Raw genomic sequence first — 25,870 nt, 5'->3', positions numbered from 1 at the left:
GTAGGTCCCCGTGATTTCATGGATAATAGAAAAATTGTGAGTAGTAAATAAACTAAAAAATGCATGCGTTGTGGTCTATTCTATTTACATCGAATTTACATATTATGGCTGGCTGATTGCTCGGGCGCAATAAGCCCAAAAGGACAACGCAGCCTCCTTTATAAATACTTTAAAAGAACCGAACACACCACCAAAGCATAATCTAAACGCACCATTCTGACATATGTCAATGGATTTTGGTACATTCTGATACCAATATGCTTTTGTATGCCAGGATTTCAATTACATATTTTTTTTTAGTAAATATTTCATAACTTCATTATAAATGATCTGAATCAATATAATAGGTGTATTATCAAATTATTTGCGTAGGGCTTAGAAAAAATGCGTTGGTGTTTCATTACCAAATCAACATATCTCGCACAAAAACGTAATATTTGAATGCTTCCTTCAAAGGAAAAAGAATTAGAAGCTTAAAATATTTCTTGTCCCAATCCCAATGCTTCTCACATGTTGCATACATAATCAAATAAAACTACCAAGTATTTCATCAATTACACGTGAAATCTACTAACTTAATTCTATGAAATAAAGAGATTAAAGTGATCTTTTCCCACATAAGTTTATTGCCGACTTTGTTTCAGCGACAACACAATCACGAGGTAAGGCCTCTAAAAAATTAATGTAAAACGTTTAGAATCAAAGTAAAAAACGCAAATTCATATAATACTGATTTACCCTTGATATCCGTTGTTTTTTTATGTTATTTTAGTAATAAATAAGCATTGTGTAAAACAAACATAACCTACAAAATCCACTTCATCCTGGTTGTAGGCTTCCCTATTAAAATTGGTTTCTTTCTGATTATATTCTGCTCTATAACTATAAGTGCAAGTTAGAAGGGTAATTTGTTCTTCTTTCACACTCACATAATTACGTAGCTACTAGTATAAAGGATGTGGTATGACAGACAGCCTTTCTGGATTTTTTATTCAGGAAAAATACGTAAATTGCAACTTCTAGCAATTATTATGATAACGTTTTGTTATTATTTATCTATAACATATTATATATTGACATATAACAAATAACAGGCCTTATGGGCAATAAGAATGCGCCAGTACAGCAGTGTAACACACACGAATTCGAGCCAATCATGCAACCTAACGCCACAATGTTTATCTGTATTACAGAATGGGTGAACCACAAAGCCGTAAACGTAAATTCAAAGGAAATACTAAAGCTAATAATAAAAAAGGAAAAGATGTAGAAATGACTGCCGAAGACACAAACAAAAATGAAGTTAGCAAAGTAACTAAGAAGGCTAAGAAAAACAAGCTAGTAGAAAAGCCTGCTGAAGTAAATGAAAATGGTACAAGCAAAGCTAAAACTAAGAAAATGAAGTTTGTAGAAACATCAAATAAAGAGGCAGTAAGTGAAAGTGACATGAAGAAACCTAAGAAATCTAAAAAGACTAAAACTAAGGAATCTGGTGACAATGATAACGATGAAGTAGTAGCTAAAAAAGCAAAGATTAGCGAGGTTACAGTATGTCAAGAAACCGTCAAGCGTGGGCTGACTGAGGAAATGTTAGCAAAGTATCCTGTCCTTAAAGACAAAGAGCTGGTGAAGAGGTTTATGGCTGCCAGTATGACAAATAACCAGAAAGGTGAGTATTGATAAGTATTAGGTTAACCTCCTGAGGTCCAGACACAATTGTTTAATTTAAGGATTTTGAGCCTGCTGTTCAATAGGGCGCGAAGGAAATTCCGAGCAAGCATACATCTGTCCTTGTGTGGCGTCATGCTTGTCTTAATATTTGTGAGCACATTTGCCTCGCCCGAGCCAATCCCCGTCAGTTCAAAATGGCGCAACACTATTATATATTCTCTGCCGTTTTTAGTTTATTTGAGGCATGTCTACACTAATTGTTTGCTTCCCGAGGCCACTCTCTCTATATTGAACTGTGGATCTGCCTAATAACACTTTAAATACATGCTAGATCCTCACTTAAATATTTAAAATAGAATCTCAGTGAATTCTTTTAAAAACAGACTCGACAAACATTTTATAAATGGACAAAACACAAGTGCAGGACATTGATGTGCACATATCAGCTATAAGCTGCCTGTGCATTCATAAATAAATAATTTCTACATGCAAAAAAGTACTTAAGGCCTGCGCCATAATCGCTAAATTCAAAACCCTATCAATGGCATGGATGCTGGGTGAATCAAGATTTGCTTTTCTATAATTTGCTTAAAAATTATTATTTATTAGTAAATTCATAATTCTGCATTTCTTCCCACTCTTAGTTTGCTAAGTTTTGTTGTATGGCCCAGAATTCAACCAAGAATCTTTTAATCACAAAACTTCCGTGAGACACAGACATTACCCATTTTAACATATTTAATTTAACCAAGAATGTGTCAAAAGACACTGTCACCTGTATGATGTTCCTATTATGTTCCTGTTTTTTTTTGTATAAACTTTGTCTTCTATTAATTAGTTTGTATAGTGCCTTAGTTTTCACTGTAATGCTGTACAAATTTTTGTATGTAACAATAAATAAATAAATAATGATGAAGACATATTTTTAAAAATATTTTTGTCTCATATCATTCTTCTCGTTTTAACGAAAGGATTCCTAGGAGCCTAGGACACTCAACCCAATACTGTTTAATTGGCCAATACTGTGGGTTCACTTTATTTTATAAAATATTTAAGATAAATCACTTTGAATTTGGCGATCCAGTTACAGCACAGGCCTAAACACCTTTCTATCACTTTAGCCCTTCTCTACCCTTCGGGTGTAGGCCTCCTCCATTTTATGCCACTCGTCACGGTTCTGTGCAACCTGGAGCCACTTCTTCCCGCAGTCCTTTTGATGTCGTCGTCCCCACGCATCTGGGGTCTACTTTGAGGACGTTCCTCCCCCCATGGTCGCCACTCCAGTAGTCGTTTACTGTAGAATCGTTTTTCGTGCTATATGACCAGCCCATTCCCACTTCAATCTGGCTGCGCGTTTTACAACATCGTTGACCTTGCTCTGCTGTCTCAGCGACTCGACTCATTCGTTTTACGGTCTCTCAATGTGATCCCAACTAGTTTTCTCTCTAGCGTCCGTTGGACAACTGGACAACGCTTAACTTATGTAATTCTACACCTTTATTACATGATAATTGTCAACAAATTGTTTCCAGGTCGTATCCGGCTTACCCTCAGACAGAGGCTCAGAGGCACCTCAGACGCCATGCTACCAGAGGTCATCCACACCCAAATGCAAGCCATACTCAAACTACCCGACCCTTCTGACTCTGACATGAGGAAACTTAGAATACTATACAACATGTTAAAGACCACGGTGAAAGGGAAGAAATTTGTTAAAAGAGATCCTGTCAAGAAGACACAAGAGGTTAAGAAGATAAAAGAAAATAAAGAAGACGAGAATGAAGAAAGTAGTAAAAAAGATAAGAAACCACAACAGAAAGTGAAGGGACCTAAAAGATATGTTGTGTTTATAGGAAACTTGCCTTTGGATATCAGTGAAGATAAGGTAGGTTAGGTTTTGCCATTATCAGTTTTAGACCGACAGCGAAGTACTAGGTAAAGTCAGGATTTGTTGCAGGCAGGTTTGGAAGAAGTATTTTGATGAGTGATCACTTACTAAAAGAAGTCAAGTCCCTAAGCCGCATTGGGCCAGCGTGGGGACTATAGCCCAAGCCCTTTGGCGCATGAGAGGAGGCCTGTGCCCAGCAGTGGGACGTATATAGGCTGAATTATTATTATTTACTATATATTATCTGCTTACAGCATCGTAACTCTCAAACAGACAAACTAATTTATGTAGTTTTGTTCTAACATATTGTAACGTCTTGACATATTGTACAGTATTTACAAATTAAAATATGGAACTTTGTTTCACAGTATTTAACCTGAATCATTTATTTTAGATATTAGAACACTTCTCCGACCTGAGCGGCCAGATCGTAGGCGTGCGCATCCCCAAGCCGTTGGAAAGTAAAAAGAGTGCCATCGCATATTTGGAAGTCAAAGATGAAATTAGCTATGAAGTAAGTACACATATATACATAAATAATTTGAAATAGAGGAGGATTGTCAAAGTAAACTTTGTAGCAGTAAATTTACTGCCATCTTTCGACACATGATTAAAACTTTTAGAACACCATTTGACTTCATGGCTCGAAAAAGATGCCGCCATACCTTTGGCCTATGCTCTAGTAGATGGCGCCACTTTTTGATACTTAACAAATTTTACACATATCTGTGTAAGAATAGGGACCGTGCGCGTTGGAGGGTCTGCCATCTTGTGGCCTGAATCGGAACCATAAACATGTACATTTATACGTCACGTGTTTTCTTGTGCATAGTAGGTTCTGCCATCTTGTGGGCTACATCGGAACAATAAACATCAAATTTACGCTTCGCGCCAAAAATCTGACGGCTCCTGTGCTGCCTCCTACAGTTCATGCACGCTCCCTATAAGGATCAAAGTCAAATGGCTTTCTAAAAGTTTTAATCATGTGTCGAAAGATGGCAGTAAATTTACTATGGCTACAAAGTTTACTTTGACAATCTACCTCTATTTCAAATTCTCTTTGGTATATAGGAGTTTCTTGCACCATCTTTGTACAAACTTCCTATGATATTATCGTTACTCGGACGATTATCTTATATTTTTATTTATTTATTTATTTTATTGGGAAACAAACAGCAATACTTATAATAAGGCCTAGTTTACCCTCCGGGTTGGAAGGTCAGATGGCAGTCGCTTTCGTAAAAACGAATGCAACGTTTGATACGCTACGCCAATTCTTGGGTATTAGTTGCCAAGCGGACCTGGCAAAATGCCTGGACAACGCGAGGAAGATGATGATGGCATTGACATATATCTAAGGACGGGCCTTACGGGCAATAAGAATGGTGCTATTTCAGCGGTGTCACTCACTAATTCGAGCCAATCGTACAGTCTAACGCCAACGTGATTGGTTGATGAGTTCGCATCACGCGCGCGATTGGTCGTAACTAGTTGCGTTACACTGCACGATTGGCTCGAATTCGCGACTGACACCACTGAACTAGCACTGGTTATTCTTATACTCTGTATCTTTAGGTATTAAAATGAAAGTAAACAAACAATTTGTACATTTTCGGGTAGTTATAACATTTATTGGTTAACCAACCAAATACAAAACCGCCTGGATCTGTGACTGAACGACCTGACTTTAACCTACATTATTTTTTTTTTTTTTTTAATTTATTTATAAAAGAGAAATTACATCGGCTATGGTCACTTATCTGCCAAACTGCATAGCAGTTTGTTGGCAGAAAACTTATTCTACCCTCCAACATTGTTAAGTAAGTTATTGCTTACTTGATTTATAGCTATATTTATAGTGCGAGTGCGATTTCTTACAAACAATTGTAATAGCTTTGGATAGGCAGACTAGATAAACATTAAGCTAACATAAACATTAGTAGCAATAACAGACTATCTAACTAGGTTTGTTTACCTATTTAGTCAGTCTGTTACTGCATTGTCATGGGAACAGTAGGTATAGGTGCTCGATTTCATTTCAACCAGATACTGGAAAACAACAAACACACGGAGTGAAGCTAAACAAAGTATGTGGGATAATGAAGCTATCAGGGTGCAGCATCCCACTGCCCCCGGGTGTATTAATATTAGCGCTATACTACCTATACATAATTATACATTTTACGGTAACACGTGCAAGGTATTAACTTCCTTTTACATAAATACATAAAGCAATCGATTGGCCTTTTAATCATGTGACCCGTTCCAGTCCAAGCATTAATGCTTTTTTTAATCGTTTTTTATACACAACCTTTGATACGTTTTGACAGGATCTTAACTGCTCTGGTAATTTATTTAAAATCATGGGCACTAAATATTTTCGAGTACGTTTTCCATAGTAGTTACAGACTTTCGGTATAAACAACCTACGTAGGTTTATTAGAAATATATTTATTTGCCATTAAATGTGGTACAAAAAGGTGGTACATTATTTTTATTTGAGCCATACACATTTAGACTTTAAAAAGCCATGCAAATTGTTTTATACAAAATTTAAGATTAATTGACATAATTATTTTAATCAAAACATGCATTATTAAACTTGTTATAAAGCCGTTAAGTCATAAACGTGGACTGTTACTAATACAAACAAATTATAAAATTTACAGTCCATTATCGAAAAATTCCTTCAGACTGTAGTAACACTTGTCAGCAAGAAAAGAGTACAGTTTGTTTTTAAATTTATTGAGTGGTAGTTGTTTAAGCTCATCAGGCAGTCTGTTAAATATTTTAACGCACATTGCGTAACAACTTTTGTTTTTCATGACTGTATGCATTTTAGGGAGTACTAGCCTGTCAGGATATCTAGTATTGAAATTGGTTATATCTCTTTTCATGACGAACATATCGGGGTGTAATTTGACAAATACACAGACTTCGTATATATAAATCGAGTGAACCGTTAACAATTTCAGTTTAATAAAAGAACTTACACAAGATGTTCTTCTAGGCATGTTGCATATTGCTCTAATGCATTGTTTTTGTGCTATAAGGGCATGATTTACATAAGATGAATTTCCCCAAATCAATATACCGTACCTTAAATTGGATACAACAAAAGCATGATACGCCATTATAGCGGTTTTCATATCAGTTATGCGTGTCAATCGCCATAAAACATATACAAATCTATTAATTTTTGAGCATACTTTATCCACATGCATTTTCCAAGTACATCGATCATCCAGGGAAAACCCTAAGAACGTAGTGGTATCACATTCTACAAGAGTCTGTCCGTTGTAAGCTATATGCAATTTCTCCTTCTTACCTCTAGTATTAATAAACTGGATGTACTTTGTTTTATCAACATTAACTTGTAAATTATTATCATTTAACCATTTAATTATATCAGTAATAGCATTATTAATAACATTCTCATAATTTTGATTATTCCTATCGCAAACAACAATTGAGATATCGTCTGCAAATAAGGTACAACTGTGATTTGTAATTAGAGGCAAATCGTTAATATATAAAAGGAACAATAAAGGTCCAAGTATAGTCCCTTGAGGTACACCGACCCTATTATATAACATAGTTGATCTATAATTTTGTTGCATTTTATCATTGTCTGAACCTACTATTTCTACTATTTGGCGTCGATTGCTAAGATAGCTCTCAATCCACGTGTTTACCAGTCCTCTCATGCCATAGGCTTCACATTTCTTTAGTAATAATCTATGAGATACATGGTCAAACGCTTTGCTCATATCAAAGAAAATGACAACAGTTTTGTGACCCTTATCTACATTATCAACTATCTCGTTTATTAAATTAAACGCGGCCAATGTGGTAGATTTACCTTTTTGGAAGCCATTCTGGTGGTCACTTATTATTCCACTCATTTTAATAAAAGACAACAGCCTTGTATACATTGCTTTCTCCAAAATTTTAGCGAAAATTGGTATAAGCGTAATTGGTCTATAGTTTCCTGGATTTTTTTTGTCTCCTGCTTTAAAAATAGGTTTTACGATGGAAATCTTTAACTTGTCAGGGAACACTCCCTGTTGAAAAGTCATATTGATTAAATGCGAAAGTACAGGGGCAATAATGTCACTTGTTGACTTCACTATTTGCGTAGGAATGTCATCATATCCAACTGAGCGGGTGATTCTCAATTTTTTTATTATATTTACTACTTCTATTGGATCAATGGGAAAAATAAACATGTTTGAATTGTTGAATTGAAGGGAATGGTCATATTTATACATCTTATTATTAATATTATAATTATTATGAGTGGTGTCGATGAAAAAATTATTAAATACATTCGCAATATCACTTGGTTTATCTATGATTCGATTATTATGTGTAATTTTGTCAATTAGCTTATTCCTCTTATGCACTTTACCTGTATCTTTATTTATGATTTCCCAACTGGTTTTCGAGATATTCTTTGCATTATTTAACCTTGCCTTATTATCTAGCTTTCTAGATGTCAAGATACATTTTTTTAACAATTTATTGTATTTGTTATAGTTTAATTTATTTTCAATTGTCTTGTCTTTGTAAAACCTATATCTTAGTTGTCGTTTAGTCTTTAAGGCATTTCTCAGACCCTTAGTAATCCATTTAGTACAATGCCGTGTTTTTTTAACTTTGACTTTACAAATAGGAAACCACAGATTAAAAAACAATGTATACACATCGTAAAAATTGTTAAAAGCAATATTAGCGTCCGGTTCAGAGTACACGTCATTCCATGATAGACATGTTAAAGTATGACGAAACTTTTCAACGAGTTCCTGGCTAAAGTCTCTTTTCTTGAGATATGAAAAAATGAAAATGAAAAATGAAAAATATCTTTATTATCTATTTACAAACATATAGTAAGCATTTGCTGGGGCCTCTCTTTAGGCTTACAAAGCCTGTGTTGAGACGTCCCGCTCTTCCACAACCGTAATTACTAGTAGTTACATTATATTATAAAATTACCGTTTTTTTTATTTTATTTTAGGTATTTATATATATTTATTACATATATTTTTAATGTTTAGGATAGGAGTGTGTTCATGTGTGTTCATGTGTGTGTGTGTGTCTTATTATTCACAACAACATCTTTCCTTCTTCTATTTTCTGTACTAGAATCATATGGCAAGGATCTATGTACTTTTAAAACTGTGGACATTATATATAGTTGCCTAACAGTTAGGAGGTTAGATATGGTGTACAGTCTTTCTGTGGAGAATCTTCGTTTTTTAAAATACATTACTTTAATCAAGCCACGCTGTGATCGTTCTACCTGAATATATTTGGTTTTTGCTGCCCCTCCCCAAACCGGTATGCAATATCTCAATACTGATTGAACCAAAGATATATAAATTTCTTTTAAAAGGTCTCTACTGGATATCTTTGATTCAGAGTTCGTTCTTGGTACAACCTCTCTTAATGTTTTGAAAATCCAAGTCAGTTTACGTAGTCGTCCAGAAACATGTTCGAGGTGTGGATACCAGGAGAGGCGCTGGTCTAGAAATATACCTAGATATTTGGTGGTCGTTACCTTTTTGATAATAGGACAGGTACAGTTTCCTATGCTAGGGGTATTGCAACAGCTGTGGATTCTGATGGTAAAGTCTTCATTTGGCTGAGAATCATTGTAGATGCCAAAACATATATAATTGGTTTTATCAGTATTAAGGGTAAGTATATTATTGTTAAGGTATTTTCCTATTTGTTGTAATCCCTCCTCAGCGTTAGCTCTTACATCATTCCATGTTTTACCAGTAAAAGTAACAGCTGTGTCATCGGCATAAGAGTAAATTTTAGCATTTTTTAATTGCATATTACACAAATCATTGATATAAATGAGAAAAAGCGAGAAAATATTCATATGGGAAAGGAATATATTTTCCAGGCTTTAGTATTTGAAGTAATTGCCCAGTGTTATGATCAGATAGATCTAATGGAAGCACTTCACCAACTGCGTCCGAAACATTTGATAATATCTGATCAATGCAAGTATTCAGTCTTGTAGGTAAATTTATATGGGCTTTAAAATCGTAGTTTTGGATGATGTTGTTAAATTCGTCTAATTGGTGAGACGGCTTCAAAAAATCAATATTAAAATCACCCGCTATAATTATTTGTTTTCTTGTTTTGGTTATAACAATTTTTAGCAGAGCATCTAATTTATTTAAAAATAAAATATAACTACAATTAGGAATCCTATGAATACAAATCACGATACAATTCAGATGTTTGATTTCTACTCCACAAACTTCAAAGTAAAATTCTGTTTTTAATTCATTAAGAAAGTTAAGAGGCTTCGTTTCCAAATGATCTCTGCACAAGATGCAAGTTCCTCCTCTTCTTTTTGACCTTGAGAAATATGCTGCTAATTCAAAACCCTCAATGTTAATATTTGCTTCGTCTCCTGTTCGGACGAATGTCTCAGACAAGCATATTACATCTACATATTTACCATTATAGACATACAAATCTTTTAAAGTCAATTCAAGCAAATCTTTTTTGCTTAATAAACCTGCAATGTTCTGATGTAAAATTACAAGGGTGTTAAATTTACAGTTGAGTTTCTCCGAATTGAAATCTTTAGGCTCGAAAAAAACTGTCATCAGTCTGAGTACTATTAGATACATATTTCGAATGCACATGTGGTATTCTTAATTTGTGACTGTGTAATTCATCTTCCTTAGTTACAAGGGAACTGTTATGATATTCCTTATGATTATGGCAATCTATTGTTAACAGTTTTGTCTTTAAGTACCTAAAAATAACTTTTATTGCAGTATTATTTATGGTACCTGTACGCTTGTTAAACATTTTATAAGTGTAATCTAGATTTGCATTGCTATCTAACAAGTAAGCGTATTCATATCTACAAATATCCCTACCCAGGATCTTATTGAATAATTCAATTCGTTTGTTGAATATTCCTGAATTATGCAGTCGGAAATTCGGTGAGCATATAATTATGTTCGTATGATTAATATTTTCTAGCTTAGATCTTATAAAATTAACAATTTTGTGATAGTCCATAGTGTTTTGAAAATCAGCTTCACCAATCAGTATGACTAAGTAGTCTTCCATTGAAAAGCCTCGTGCTTTTATTTCAACGTCTTTTAGTAGCTGGTATATCCCGGCATTTGTATAGATATAGTGACAAATTTTGTAGTTTTCAAAAAATGCGAGCGCTGTTTGAAGTAGCTTGTTAGTGTTATTACTACTAATAATACATAATTTTTTTTCATGAACTTCAGAAGCGTTGCATGTGGGTTCTTTGTTAGCCGTTCCGTTTTCCGCAGTATGATTGCTAATTTTTGTATCGCTATAAGTGGATGACGATTTCGGTTCGGGTATGTCCTTGTTTTGCTGACTAATGAGGTTTTCTTTTTCCTTAACTGAGGAAGGAACGGGTGAAAGAATCAGCGGTGTGTCATCATCACTGTCAATTATATCTTCCTTGTTTCGTGTTATAACTAGACGGTCTTTTTTTAAGGGGGTAAGCTTTTTTATAGGCCCCGTTTCTGTGAGCAGTTTTTTGTAAATGACCCCCTTTTTCTGGTGTTCGAAAAGCTTTTTGTTAAGTCCAGCAATATCTCCATTTAGACGGTCGATTTCTTCATGGGCGCTTGCTAATTGCAGTTTCAAGGCAATAACTTGCGCCTTTAACTCATAAATCTCTGGATCATCAGTGGTTGGAACATTGGGGAGGCTATGTGAACTAATATTTAATTCTGTGTCTCCCGACAAATCCAACTCAGACTCTGGATCCGATAACGCCTCAGGCCTATTTTGTAGTTTTTGTATGGGTCTTCTTATTGTAATATTTTCTTTATCGAGGATCTTTATACCGGATGCTGATGGGGATTGTTGATCTTTCAACGTTGAGTTTATTTCAGCTTCGTCTTCGTTTGAATTTTGAGCAAGGTTTATGCGAGAGGGAGATCTAATATGCATTTTCTGTATTTGCTCAAATGCGTCAGATGCGTCATCCTGGGGTGTCTCGGCCTCGTCAGTATCATTGGGACGTTTTCTGTGTTTAACATTCCTGTCTGGGGTGGAATTATTTTGCTCCGCTGTAGTAGATGAAGTGCTAGGCAACATTTTCCTCGTGCTGGTTGAGCTAGATGATGTTTGCGGAGTGCTGGTAACACATTTTTGTCGTACGCAGGATGAGCACTTCCAATTATGTTTGTTTTCGTTTGTCATCAGATAATAACGAGCTCTGGTCACAATTGTACATGACAACTCGAAAGTATTTTTACATTCCTTGCATTTTAGAAAATAGTCCCTTGGTTTTATGACTTTTTGGCATTTAAAACATTCCATCTTGTCCAAAAATAAAATAAAGATTCAAGAGAAGAAAAGAAAAAAATAACAAAAAGTTCAGTCAAGTTTGGGATCGAACCCGAAATCGCTGCTTAGCAGACACCCGTAGTAGCCACTGTGCTACGGCCACTTAACTTCTTACGGTGAATTTAACGATTAAATTTAACTAACCGAGTTTCTATTCACGTAGTTCGGCAAACTATCAGTAGGTGTCGCTGTAATCAATATGTACGAACGTAAACACGGTGATGGACGAGTTATGACAGCTAGCCGTGGGTTCAAAGTTCAAGTCGAATTTTAAACATTAAAACGGTCACTGTATTTATTATATTGTTCGATTTCGGCGTCACTTTTTGTTTTTTCTCTGTCAAGATATAGTTTAAAAGTACTTTAACACGCACAGTTTCTTGTACATTAACACTTGGAATAAATTTCTTGTAAACACGTTAATATTACCGTAGGTATTTTGTTGTAAGCTTTACACCACTTTATTGCCATACTGCACTGAGATAACATTTTCACAGTCGCCAATTATAGTTTATCACACGTCAAGTCTAGTTTTATTCGATTCAGTCCCAATTTTTTAATATTAAACACATAAAAATACGGAGCTTATTGTTTTCGTGACGCGAGCGCCATCGCCATAAATAAGCTATTTGATCATGTAATGTTTTTATCTACCCTCAACTGGCTTAAAGAGCTTTGATTACGTTTATTTCAGTACCTAATGATAGAGTATAATGCCCGTAAGGCCCGTCCTTAGATATATATATAATAAATAAATAAATAAATATGATAGGACATATTACACAAATTGACTAAGTCCCACAGTAAGCTCAATAAGGCTTGTGTTGAGGGTACTTTAGACAACGATATATATAATATATAAATATGTATAAATACTTAAATACATAGAAAACATCCATGACTCAGGAACAAATATCCATGCTCATCACACGAATAAATGCCCTTACCAGGATTTGAACCTGGGACCATCAGCTTCGTAGGCAGGGTCACTACCCACTAGGCCAAACCGGTCGTCAAATGTATGTGTTGAGCCAATGTCAATAGAGGATGGAATTTTTTCAGCTCGCATTGTCGAAGCACCACTCCATGCTGGACAACAGGAGGATCAACGTGTTGTACTCCACGCAGAAGAACTCCAAGATCACCAAAACTGAGGCCAAGGTATAAAGTAGCATATGCATGGGATATGTATGTTAGTTTTAAGGTATTTATTTATGGGCCACTAGTTGCCTGAAATAAAGATTTTCATTCATAAAAACCGGCCAAGTGCGAGTCGGACTCGCACAGGAATGGTTCCGTACCATTATCTATAAAAACCGGCCAAATGCGAGTCGGACTCGCACAGGAAGGGTTCCGTACCATTATCTATATAAACGTTCACCCATCCAAGTACTGACCCCGCCCGACGTTGCTTAACTTCGGTGATTGGATGAGAACCTCGAGAATGGAAAGAATTCTGTTTTTAGTATTTGTTGTTATAGCGGCAACACCGACAGCTGAAGGCTGGAGGGAATTAAAGACCCGAGTTTGCAATATTCTTACCCCCGGAGTTACACACAATGTTTTTCATCACACTTGTGAAGAAAAAACTAAATTTTAAGCGAAATAATTCTTAAATACGGTGACATATCAAACATTCGTCCGCCATTTTGTATTTTCTTGACAGGTTAGGTATCGAAGGCACAGACCTATTCGGCATTCAGCCACGATTGAAAATGATGTAAAAATATTTTAAACGGCTGTTAAATTAATCGATTTAAATAATTTTAATAAATAAAAATATTAAATTATAAACGTCATTATTTTAAAAGTAAACTTACATGGTTCGTATGAATTAGTGACAGAATTAAAAGAAAAAGCTATAATATTAGCTTTTTTTTTTCACAATCAGTACACCTGCATAAAATAAGATCTTTTTCGAGCAAGTGTGATGAAATAGTACATTATTGCAGAGGCCGGAAAAGACCAATTCGTGGATGAGTTTCGATTAAAATAATCATCATCCAGTAGGGCTAAGATGGTCGGCTCTTTATCATTTGTCACCATGTCTGTCACGTTCTAACAAGTATGTAAGTGCGAGAGTGACGGACATAGTGACAGGTGATAAAAATGCGACCATGATACCGCTGCAGGACTCAAATCGAACCTTCACATCAAAAACGCGAAAAACAATTTCCCTCTTTTGTTATTTTTTTAAAAGTTAAGGCACAACTTATTCTGCTATTTAGTACCATTCGATATAATTGTGCAATATAAGTTGTATGTGCACGCACGAGATGCCTAAAAAAAATATATAAGTTATATTGTCTTTGATTTTATTAAGCAGTATTCGCACGATCATACACGACGGTCTTGTAAGAACGAGACATGACACAGCTTGAAATGATGCTGACCGGGTCGTGTAGACGCGGCCCGCGGCTATAATAATTGGCTGCTTGGATTTTTCTTAGTGGATACGTATTTAAAATAAGTAAAAAAGTATAGTAATAATTTCCCGTCCGCTAAAACACGACAGTAATGGTTTGAATTATTTTAAGTTTGACCATAATGAGGAACTTCCCGTAATATTTTTGCTACAATAAGGTTAAAATTTCCAAGCATATTGGAGAAAAGTGCTTTCTAGGATTGCTTGTGCTAGGAACGCGTGGAAAGCTGTGGCCTCTTAGACGATGATTCTTGCTCATAACTGGTCCTTTAGTTCAGGTAAGTCGTAATAATCATGTTATATTTCCAGGGCAAAGCAGCAAAACTAGTAGCCATGCAGAAATCCGGGCAACTTGCCGGCAGCATACCTCTAGATAAGAAGAGGAGTGCACGACGCAAGAAGATGAAAGTGGCGCAGAAAGCCCGGGAGGCCACGGACAGGGGAGTCTGAGCGTAGCGAGCGGTTCTAACTACTTTAATTTTGACGTGTCACGTACATATGTTTTAATATTCAGTAGATGACTACAATATATTTATTTTTTAAGTTTTATTTTTGTTTTATTGATGACGTAATTGATGAATTTCGATTTTTGCGGTTATGGCCCAGGATGTATCTAAGCGTTGTGAGGCTGTGACTGTAGACAATAGACAAAAGTCAAAACATCGAATTTATTCAGTTGGAAACCATTAAGATTCACATTTTAATAACAAAATTTCCGTGAGACACAGACATTATATATGTTACAACGGGTCACTCACGTGTTTTAAGTCGAAAACGCTCATTAAAACAAGAAATATTACTATGCTAATCCGCGAGAAAATAACATCCTAGTCAATCAGTGCTAACCCGTTATACTTACTTGCGTATTTTTACATGCAATTAATGTTCCCACCCACCGCAAAAATAAATACGCAAATAAATATAACAACCCATTTTATTTTCTCGCGGATTAGCAAAGTAACGCCTGATTCTATATAATTATTCGAAAACGCTCGACATGTTTCACTCCGTTATGTCGAGCGTTTCCGACTTAAAGTTAAAATACGTGAGTGACCCGTTGTAACATATTTAATAAGATTCACATTCTTAATTTAAGATCGATAATAATTAAATACGAGCAAGTAGGTAATAAGCATAAAGAGTTTTAATAGTTGGTAGTACACTAAGTCTCGCAAGTGTATTTGCACTGCGAGTAAGACTCGAAATTATTCCCGTTGTCGTCACAGCCGCCCCACGTGAATTCCCGGCATTCTCCTATCTCCGGGTCGTAGCCCCACCTGTAAAATATTTCTTAGTTATTCCACCTTGTTCCCGCCAATGTGTTACCATAGATTATTTCGAATTTGGGATCTGAGGGCTTACCGCGAACTACTTCGTTCGTAGAGACACAAAAAACTAACGTACTTTCGCGGTGGGCCTTATATAGTAGGACTCTATTCATTGTATCAAGGGGAATTATAGTCGCTAGTTTTCAAGCTGGCACTTACGATTAACTCTTGTCTATTGTAAGTAAAACCGCACGTGCTACTACCTGCAAAAAATAATAGTAACTGAGCGCGGGCTAGTCCAACGCTCAAAAAAACACTAAGTGCGCTCTCCGATAACGCGCCTTTGTTCGTATCTCAAGGACACATTTTAGACTGTTTCTGTAGCGTTCGACTCGCCGACACTCAGTAACCGAACAGGGACCACAAACAACCTCGCAACATATTTTTCCATTAGTTCATTTTTAATCTTATTGCAATTTTTAAGCTTAAGGTTCGATATATGGTGAAATTGGTGAACGAAACTAAGAAAAAATATTTAACACATACTTTTTCTCGGTTTTGTTAAACATAAAACTACATTTGGCACTTCAAAATAGCAAAGTCTAAACAAGATTTACTCTATACAGTACTATTTATCTTAAAATAAGGTCCAATGAATAAATTAAAAAAAACTACACGTGAGGTTATGTGGGGGATGGGGGGTTCGCCAAGAACCTCACCAAATATCATCAAGGGGGGGGTGTCAAAAAATAGCCGAAAAAACCTCGCGTGATTTGTGCACACGCCCTAAGTAGCACGTGCGGTTTTTCTTACAATAGACAATTTCTCTCGGAATGGTTTCCACGGAAGACCAGCGTCGAGACCCTTAGGTGGTATCTTGACATTAAGCTGAGTGGAGACCTTTTCAGTGACGCTTAATAATAAATTGATTCTGTCGTCTCATGTATTAGATACCTAAACTTAAGCGTTTTCTGAATAAATTTCTTCTATTCTATTCTATTCAATGAGTGAGCCGTAAGGGGCAGCTTGAAAACTAACGACACACATTGTGGCAACTTTCCTAAAGGTTTAGAACATAATAGAAATATAAAAGGTATACAAATATTATAGACATTTTGAGGTCATACAGTACCTCTTAATGCTAGCTCTACACTTTCCCGGTTCAACTAAAGGCTGAGAACAGACGTCACCTGCGAACAGATTACATATAAACAACTACACACTCAATTTAATATGTAATTCACAGAAATGATAGGTCCAGTCAGCATCATTATATAGTTCGTTTTTTTAGCATTAGGGAGAAGTTATGGAAGGTAGAGGCAAGGAACAAAATCTCCATATACCAAAAAGTGGCGGTAAATAGGTGGCGCTACAATACCTAGAATACTTGAGAAAAAAATCTAATCATAGACAGCGCACTTCACTCCGTCAATAACGCCTAGGTTCTTATAGCCACTCTAGCGCTACTCTGGAGAGATTTGGAACTATTATTTATAGCTGACAGCTGGACACTTTTGCAACAATTTTGTTTTAGGAGTTTCTGTTCCTTGCCTCTACTTTCCATAGCAAATTTTGACGTATCTTAAAGTTCGGATCAGGCCGCAAGATAAGTTGGCAGCGATTTTCATAGCCCAGACGGTGCAAGTGTTAAGTAAACGTCATAATTTCATAGAACACGTGTGCCGCCTGAGCTATCAAAATCGCTGCCAACTTAGCTTGGTCTGACTCTATATACGTTCCAATTCAAAAGGATCAATATAATTGTTCTTAAGAGACATAGAGTTAGACCAATATAAGTCTGCAACGATTTTGATAGCATACGCAGTGCTAGCGTTATTTATACGTCATAATTTCATAGAAGTTTGACGTATAAAATAACACTTGCACTGCGTGTATTATTAAAATTGTTACAGAGTTAACTTGGTCTAACTTGTAAAGTTATTAGAGAATGGTTAATGGTAGATATTTTTGACGCGTAGCCCTTAGACCAAACTATACTCTGTATCTTTTAGGCATTTAAATAAAAGTAAACAAACAATTTGTACATTTTCGGGTAGTTATAACATTTATTAGTTAACCAACCAATTACAAAACCGCCTGGATCTGTCACTGAACGACCTGACTTTAACCTACATTATTTGATCATGTAATGTTTGAATCTACCCTCAACTGGCTTAAGGAGCCATTTGAGGGTAGACTTTGTTTACTTTTATTTAACTACCTAAATATACAGATTATAGACATGGTTGTTGTATATTTTTAGTCTTAACATTACCTGAATATATAATCTTATTATTATTACCAAGATGGCCTACCACGAACAGCGAAGTTCGCAAATTGCGGTCATCTTTCTCTTTTACTCCAATTAAAGGCGTAATTAGAGTGACAGACTATTTTTTATTTATTTACACAATTTAAATTTTAAAACTACATATCAATCTAAAATAACGTTACTTTATCTATTAATAAAATGTTTCAAATTTAAACTTACTCTGACACAAGCTTCCATTGAACAAAAGGTTTAAAAAGAAAAAGCAGACTATAAACTTGTTAAACATTTTTTTGTTTTTTTTTTTAAGGTGGCACTTGCAATAGCTGCTGTTGCTTGACTTCAACTGTTTGTAGTAAACTATTGTTTCATTATTTTGCAATCTCTACAAACATACAGGAGAATCAACACTCAACAGTGCGCATTCAGTAAATTATTTACAGCAACTGTTTTGTACATATATATGTGTTTCTTTTCTAGTTTACAAAAAATATATATATTTACGACATATATGCATGGACACCAAAAACTAAAGTAAGTACTTCCGTCAAATTAAGGTAATTAAAACTCTTAGCTTTATCAAAGAGAATTTGAAATAGAGGTGATTTTCAACGAAATCTTTGTAGTCACAGTAAATTTACTGCCATCTAAGCCATCTTTCGATACATGTTTAAAACTTTTAGTGCGCCATTTGACTTTGATCCTTATTATTTCACGGATATTAAATATCAAAAAGTGGCGCCATCTAATAGATCAAAAGCCAAAAGATGGTGGCATCGTTTCGAGCGATGGCGCCACTACCTATGGCCAATATCCGGTAAGATGGCGCCACTTTTTGGTATTTAACTAATTTAACACATATCAGTGAGTTCGCCTGTTGTACTCTTTTTTATGTGCAATAAAGTTTAAACAAAAAAACAGTGAAAGAATAAGGATCAAAGTCAAAGATCAAAATTTTCTTTGACAATCCACCTCTATCAATTGTCTTTGGCTTTATTGACGATAAAGTAACAAATTGAATGTCACCGCTACTTTTGAAAAATCGTGTCTCACTCAAGTGTGACAATATTTAACCGTTAAAGAGGGTTTTCTTTATTAATTAGATCAATTAGATGTTGTAGCGTGACCATGATTGTAGATAATTAAATATGTCCTTACAAAACAAGTTTTAAAAAATACTGGAAAATGGTGTGGTTATTTAACTTACCTATTGAATACGATGATGAACGATCCATCAACATTTACTGAGTGGTAGGTAGGTAGATTTGGTCCTTCTCGCGTCTCATGAATCACCCTGTATGTTGTTCTACAAAGGCACATATATCATGCGCTTGCAACATAATAAAGCCTTAAGAACAAATATTATTATGCAGTTTTAAACGGCATTGTAATGTAAGTACATTTTAAAGTAATGTAAGTAATGTAACCATTTGTCTTTCTCGTGACCTTTTCGTGACACATAAAAATATTAATATGTTAAAACTTGAAATATCTTATCAAAAACATCACGAATTACCGATATAATTACAAGCACGACTTTATTCCCTTAAAATGATATTTTTGTTAAGAAGATCATGTCAATTAAATAAATAAATGAATATTATAAGGACATTATTACACAAATTGATTAAGTCCCACAGTAAGCTCAATTAAGGCTTGTGTTGTAGGTACTTACAGAACAATATATATATAGTATAAATACTTAAATACATAGAAAACAGCCATGACTCAGGAACAAGTATCCGTGCTCATCACACAAATAAATGCCCTTACCAGGATTTGAACCCGGGACCATCGGCTTCATAGGCAGTACTCGCTTACCCACTAAGCCAGACCGGTCGTCAAAATAGTTATGTATAAAAAGTTCACACAAACATCTTGACCAAAGAGTAAAGTAAGTATAGGATCTTGACAAACCAACTGTCGCGACGGACGCGAAAATCCGATGCCACAATACTAATTCACCTGCGGCAACACCGAACAGCGCCCTCTATGTGGAACTGTGGTAAGTTAACCAACGTAGTAAGTTGGTGAAGCTAGATTCAATATGGCGCGAAACGCGCTAGTTCTATAAAATGTGATATAAAGTGAGGAAGCCTACAGCTGTCCGGAATCATCTAAAGCTAAGTATTTTATTTACTTGGTGAAAGCTCGCAGTAGTGGTATGGTTTCTCTGTGCGATTATCTCCTTTATTCCTTTCTGGTTCGAGCTTGCCACGTGACCTTGACGTGGAAGCTATTGGGAGCCCATCTTAGGTAAGGCGGACTAGGGACTTATGATTGTGTAGGAGTCTGCGGCTTCGGCCGCAGATCCTCCTATATCAATGTGTAAGAGAATGGCAGGTTTAGCTGCTAGATGCTCCCCGTAAGGGGGGCGGCTACTATAGAGAAAGGCGTTAGGAGTTCTGTGGCTTCGGCTGCTAGGTTCTCCTTTATCCCCGTGTAGGAGTAAGGTGGCTCCGGCCGCTAGTTACTCCTTTATCAGCACGCAAGGGGCAGCTTCGGCTGTGGTACGCCCCCTTGAAACCAGAGAAAGGCGTTAGGAGTTCTGTGGCTTCGGCTGCTAGGTTCTCCTTTATCCCCGTGTAGGAGTAAGGTGGCTTCGGCCGCTAGTTACTCCTTTATCAGCACGCAAGGGGCAGCTTCGGCTGCGGTACGCCCCCTTGACTATACAGCTACTTAGGTAGTTGGCTTTGTGTAACCTACATCCGGCCGGGTAAGATGGGGCTCACTAGTAAGATATATAGATTTATGTGTGGAGGTTAATGGTTTGGAGAATACCATGTTCATAGAGCAATTTTACCCACAGATCTCGGGTGTCATACATTCAGCCGCCTTAAGATAAGCGAAGCAGATTAAGGCTCCTCTGGCCCAGGAGTTGAGGTGCAGAGAGAGTGAGGATGAAGAGTCCCTTATGGGATATGAAGGTATGTATGCGATGCATTCTATACCCCAATAGATCCCCCTAATATAACATATATATAAGTTGCCGCCTTTCCCCTCTTTACGGTCTCATTTATATATCGTAGGCGGCTAGGGGAGAGGCGGCCACAATGGTGGTTAATGCTGGGATTCAGCAGTTAAAGAACCAAGGCTTTGTTGAGAATAAATAATATAAAGAATGCAAAGCATACATCTTCACTATAGGCATATATGTTTACTATCGGAAATCATAGATGGCGCTAACAGTAGCGAAAACTGCGAGGTTTTATATTTTATGTGTACATTTTAAGGTGTTTTCTTATTACATCTGGTTCGATATTAATTTAGGCTTGTTTAAATAAAGAGGCTGGCATTAATATTCATCAATTGAAGATATTGTGAGTTAATAAGTCATGTTTTTATATACGTGAACGGCAGAACATCAACATTGTACGGAGCCAACATGAAGAAATTACATCGCGGTGACCGGAAGCAGTCACACGACATTTTCATAATGGATGTATTTTATTTTCCAATTAGAATGGAGTCGCAAATTAGTAAAAGAATAAACAAAGATGAATAAAAAAGGGATTGGTGCATTTGTCTATATTTATCAATTATGATATTTATTACTTTAAATTAAGTGATACACTATTGTGTAATAATGCCTTCGAGTTACCAACGTAACCGGAAAAATAGGCGGCGCGAACCGCCTAGAACAAGATGGCAGGTGTTGCCACACTAGGAAGATTATCCACCAAATCGCGGAAAATGTGCGGATTATCGGGATTCTCAAGAAAATTAAAGAAGAAAGAAAAATTATGTCGCTAAGCTGATTCAACATAGAAAAGTTATACGATAACCAATTTCCAATAAGACGCTTCAGTAGGTACGTCATAGCAAAGCGTACTTAGATATAAGTAGAAGATTTACTTTATTTTATTATACATTAGTTGTTAGAGTTGTGGATTTAATATGATTATAATAAGTAAACGTATGCGAGTCAGAATAACTAATAAGCATCTTATAAGAAACGTACGTGTAGTAGATAAGAGTTTGTATGAGTAAGCACTCTACATTTTACCTTTTATATTTACGTTATACTTTAGAACTTAAGTAGTTTTAAGAACACAAGGATGCAATCATTTATACGGAATCAACATAAAGAAGAAAGAAATTTGTTAAAGGCCCTAAATTCATTTCATATTTATCGAAATTTATGGGGTTTGAGTTGACTTTGGCAACACTGACTGTTGCAAAGCGAACGTTCCACCATTTTGAATCGTTGGCGGAAGATCTCCAAGCAGACGCGAGTTCCCCGGGAAGGTTCCTCAAATTATGCTGGTAAATATTGAGAATATTATAATTTAAAGGGCACCAACAAAGGGATAAGCGTGTAGATAGGCAAGATTGTGAAAAACTACGTATTTACTTCATAGGTACAGTGAACTCGCCGCCGCCAACCACACCGGACAAGACAACTCGGATTTGACGAAAACCCCCCTGATTAGACCTGCTATCGGACTAGACTATTTCTCGGTAAGTTTTTAAACATTTACTTCACAGTGACAGAGCTCTATTCTGTAAAACAAATGCGCGCGACGAAAATTATTTCATAGCAAGCGATCCGACAGCATGGCGGCCATGATCATTTGGGTTTCTAACAAGAAAAGGAATCCGTTTTTAACTAAGTATCCTTCCGTATGTATGAATTATGAGTCGATTTCGTCTCCTACTTTATTGAAATAATTTCACTTTCTAGAAGTTGATAGTTGGGGACGACCGTAGACAAGAGTCAACCCTATTGTTTAGGTAACACGGCTCATATTAGTACGACTTAGTTTTAGAAATATCTAGAATTTTCCAAACAAGAGGCGAACCTTAGTAATTTTCCAAGCTTACTATAGGCCTTCTGGAATGTTATCTCGGGTTCCCTAGTTAGATAGTTTGGTATTATTACGCTACCTTATTTAAACTAAGAAAGACAATTTATTTCTTTATGAATTGTTTTACGGCGTATGTACAAAGGATTTAGTTGAGTAAGTAAACGTTAAGTAAGAAGTATAATTATATACAATATTATGTATATAGGCCTAAAGGGAACTTATACCTGATTTATTTTACATGCATTCCATATTGAAGTCCATGATTATATTATACGAAAGCAATTGTGGTGTGTATATGTATATATAAGTTAACATCTTCTTTCCAGATTTATTGTGGTGACTTTTATGTGCAATTAGACTCATTAGATAAGTGATTCTTTGAAGTGTTCAAATAAATAAAATTAAAATGATTACTAAATAAATAAACCAAACAAGTGAAATAAAAATAAAATAATCATTTAATAGATCAATAAAACAAGTGAAATGGAAATAAAGTATTAATTTTCGTTGTGCTACGAGTGAGCTTGAATCAGAGACACCAACATTAGAGGTTGTGTTGTGGCAACAGTGTATAAACGTCAACATCACTTACTGACGTCGATGACGCTTGTATTGGTGTAACCTATAAATTATAAAGATAAAACTAGACACATTTATATGTAGCTGTGTATGTTATGTTGCCTTCCACCCTTGTTTTACTCCCTCTCATGATATTTAAATGAAACATCGGATTATAATTGGGTCAATGGTTTCATTCATGTAATTTAATTGACTTTGATTTTTATTCTTTTTTGGTTTCAAATTTGAAAAGATTTTAGAGATCATTAGTTAAATTTAGATTTCAATATTTTGAGATCATTAAAATAAAGAATAAATAAAATAATTTAAAATTAAACAACCTAAAGTAGTATGAAACATAGTTACTGCAAGGCAGTATTAATTAAATCTACAAGCGTAATCATTTCAAACATAAGCAAATAAATAGGACTTTAGGTTAAATGGGTTTATTTCTATACGTTACAGGATTAAACAAGAAAAGAGCTTACACAAACAACATAATGGACGATTTGCTTTTAAGAAGGCTTAGGCTCATTAACGACAAACTCACCACAGACATAGAAGTTATTCCTGTTACCATTAATTCAGAGAACTTAGGGCAGGCTCAAATTACTTACAGTAAATTAGATGCATCTCTGAAAAGACTTGACAACGACTTGATGGAGTACTTTCGCTTGGCTTCGACACCTGCTTCTGATGAAATATGTTTACTGAGTGGATTGCAACTTCAAGCAGAGGAGACTTTGGCTGAACTTAAAGTGAAGATCGATCAAATAACTTTGAAAAGCAACGCTACAGAGAAACCTCCGGAAGCGAATGCCTCGTGCCGACTCCCTAAACTACAGCTGCCGGTGTATAGTGGAGATGTGCTCTTTTGGTGTGAGTTCTGGGACTCCTTCAAGAGCAACATTGATTCAAGAAATCTGCCTGATGTTGACAAGCTCTCCTATCTTAAAGCCTCGGTGACGGGAGATGCCAAGAAAGCCATAGATGGTCTGTCTACTACTAATGCTAATTATAGAATAGCCATATCAATCCTGAAGGAGCGTTTCGGCAAGACCTCTCATCTCATTGACGCGCATTATGCAACACTATATAAGGTTAAGATGGCCAAAAGCACCGCTGAAGACTGTAGAAAGACATTCAACGAAGTTGAACGAAATCTCAAAATTTTGGAATCATTAGGTGAAAACATCAATCACAATCATCTTCGTTTTATGTTGCTGGAAAAATTTCCACCCGATCTAGTTTACGAAATTAAGCTGAAGGTTAATGATGATTCTATACAAGAAATCAGGAACCAATTAGATAGAATTATTACCGCAAAAGAGGATGCTGAAAGGATTTCAGGAAGAAAACGCACGCATGAAGCAGAAGATAGTACAGTCGGAACTCTACATATAAATGTGAAACGTGCAAGAAGCGCATATCAACCCAAACAGCAGCAAGGTCCCCCTAAGAAACAAAATCCTCAAGGAGGTTTTGATAGAAGACCGGAAAGGAAGAATAAGTTTGATAGTATTAATAAACCCAATAAATGGAACAGACCAAAACAAACTCCGACTTCTAACAAGGATCAACCAGAACCTCAGCAGGGCTCTCCGAAGGGGAGAACAGCGTGGACATGCATCTTTTGCAAAGGTGATCATTACAATGATAAGTGCTCTGAAGCTGCTACCTTAGCAGAAAGAAAGAAACGACTTGGAAAGAAATGCTTCATGTGTTTGAAGTTAGGCCACTTTATAGAAGACTGCAAGAACAAACGTAAGTGTAGCATTTGCTGTAGTGAGACACCGCATAACAGAGCTTTATGCCATTTAAATTTTCAGAAGAATACTGCAATGAAGAAACAGTCCTGACGGTTCTAGGAAAGGGATTCACTACTCTTCAAACTTCTGTTGTTAGGGCTAACCCCCTAGATGATAAAAATAAACAATATAAATATAGACTTCTTTTAGATCCAGGCTCTCAGCGCTCCTATGTCACATTTCAAACTGCCAAGGAATTGAAGCTTCCCATTGAAGAGGAAAGTCATTTAACTATATTTACCTTCGGTGAAGATCCTCCTAAAGAAATACATAGTCCAATAGTTACTTTACAATTGCTGTCAAGGACAAATAAGAAGATAGTTATACAAGCCAACTGCGTTGAACGTATTTCAAGAGGATACATACCCACTGTCAAGTTGAAGGACTTACCGGAGTCATATATACTAGCGGATGACGGCTCGCTAAGCGGACAGGTGCAGATTCTGGTTGGAAACGAGTACTACTTCAACCTAATTTACGAGAAGAAAATACAATTGGGTAGTAACCTGTTCCTGGTCGATTCTGCCCTTGGTTGGATAATAAGTGGTAGAACAGAACCACAGCTTAGTGACGAGCCCTATGTAGTGACTTACGCTCAGACTTGTATAGAAACGAAGCTTCATCAACCTGACCCACCCCTTTGTGATGGAGACATAAAGAGCCTCTGGGAACTAGAATGTATAGGTATTAGTGATTCACCGAAAGCAACTAGAGAAGAAGAAGCAATCAAGTATTTTAATAATACCACTCTAAAATTAAATAATCGTTACACGGTAAGCTGGCCGTGGATAACTTACCC

The 25,870-nt window shown here is 36.0% G+C and overlaps 3 protein-coding genes across 3 annotated transcripts; 2 read left to right on the top strand and 1 right to left on the bottom strand.

Annotated features, from left to right (window-relative positions):
* The first annotated feature begins 383 nt into the window (after positions 1-383).
* On the top strand, positions 384-14,909 carry LOC133532079 (uncharacterized). Its single transcript, XM_061870573.1, has 6 exons — positions 384-662; positions 1,194-1,669; positions 3,204-3,556; positions 3,954-4,073; positions 12,998-13,096; positions 14,670-14,909. The coding sequence occupies exons 2-6, from the start codon at positions 1,195-1,197 to the stop codon at positions 14,808-14,810; spliced, it is 1,188 nt and encodes a 395-aa protein (XP_061726557.1). The 5' UTR covers positions 384-662; position 1,194; the 3' UTR covers positions 14,811-14,909.
* Positions 14,910-15,014: 105 nt separating this feature from the next.
* On the bottom strand, positions 15,015-18,309 carry LOC133532080 (PI-stichotoxin-Hcr2f-like). Its single transcript, XM_061870574.1, has 3 exons — positions 18,120-18,309; positions 16,761-16,818; positions 15,015-15,637 (listed from the first exon to the last, which is right to left on the bottom strand). The coding sequence occupies exons 1-3, from the start codon at positions 18,184-18,186 to the stop codon at positions 15,523-15,525; spliced, it is 240 nt and encodes a 79-aa protein (XP_061726558.1). The 5' UTR covers positions 18,187-18,309; the 3' UTR covers positions 15,015-15,522.
* Positions 18,310-21,607: 3,298 nt separating this feature from the next.
* Positions 21,608-25,122, top strand: LOC133531862 (uncharacterized). The gene is made up of 2 exons (XM_061870258.1): positions 21,608-22,358; positions 23,729-25,122. The coding sequence occupies exon 2, from the start codon at positions 23,764-23,766 to the stop codon at positions 25,120-25,122; it is 1,359 nt and encodes a 452-aa protein (XP_061726242.1). The 5' UTR covers positions 21,608-22,358; positions 23,729-23,763.
* Positions 25,123-25,870: the final 748 nt, after the last annotated feature.

Source organism: Cydia pomonella, chromosome 26 (genome assembly GCF_033807575.1).
Source record: "Cydia pomonella isolate Wapato2018A chromosome 26, ilCydPomo1, whole genome shotgun sequence".
Lineage (NCBI taxonomy): Eukaryota > Metazoa > Arthropoda > Insecta > Lepidoptera > Tortricidae > Cydia > Cydia pomonella.
Note: the sequence above shows the minus strand (reverse complement) of the source record. Positions and strands in the feature narration are given on the sequence as shown.

Excerpts from the sequence above, each read along its gene's own strand:
- LOC133532079 (XM_061870573.1), top strand. The coding sequence starts at position 1,195 with ATGGGTGAACCACAAAGCCGTAAACGTAAATTCAAAGGAAATACTAAA. Across the intron at positions 1,670-3,203 it reads TATGACAAATAACCAGAAAG|GTCGTATCCGGCTTACCCTC; the intron begins GTGAGTATTGAT and ends AATTGTTTCCAG. Across the intron at positions 13,097-14,669 it reads TCACCAAAACTGAGGCCAAG|GGCAAAGCAGCAAAACTAGT; the intron begins GTATAAAGTAGC and ends TTATATTTCCAG.
- LOC133532080 (XM_061870574.1), bottom strand. The coding sequence starts at position 18,186 with ATGTTTAACAAGTTTATAGTCTGCTTTTTCTTTTTAAACCTTTTGTTC. Across the intron at positions 16,819-18,119 it reads CAATGGAAGCTTGTGTCAGA|GTGACGTCTGTTCTCAGCCT; the intron begins GTAAGTTTAAAT and ends ATCTGTTCGCAG. Across the intron at positions 15,638-16,760 it reads TGTAGAGCTAGCATTAAGAG|GTGGGGCTACGACCCGGAGA; the intron begins GTACTGTATGAC and ends AATATTTTACAG.
- LOC133531862 (XM_061870258.1), top strand. The coding sequence starts at position 23,764 with ATGGACGATTTGCTTTTAAGAAGGCTTAGGCTCATTAACGACAAACTC.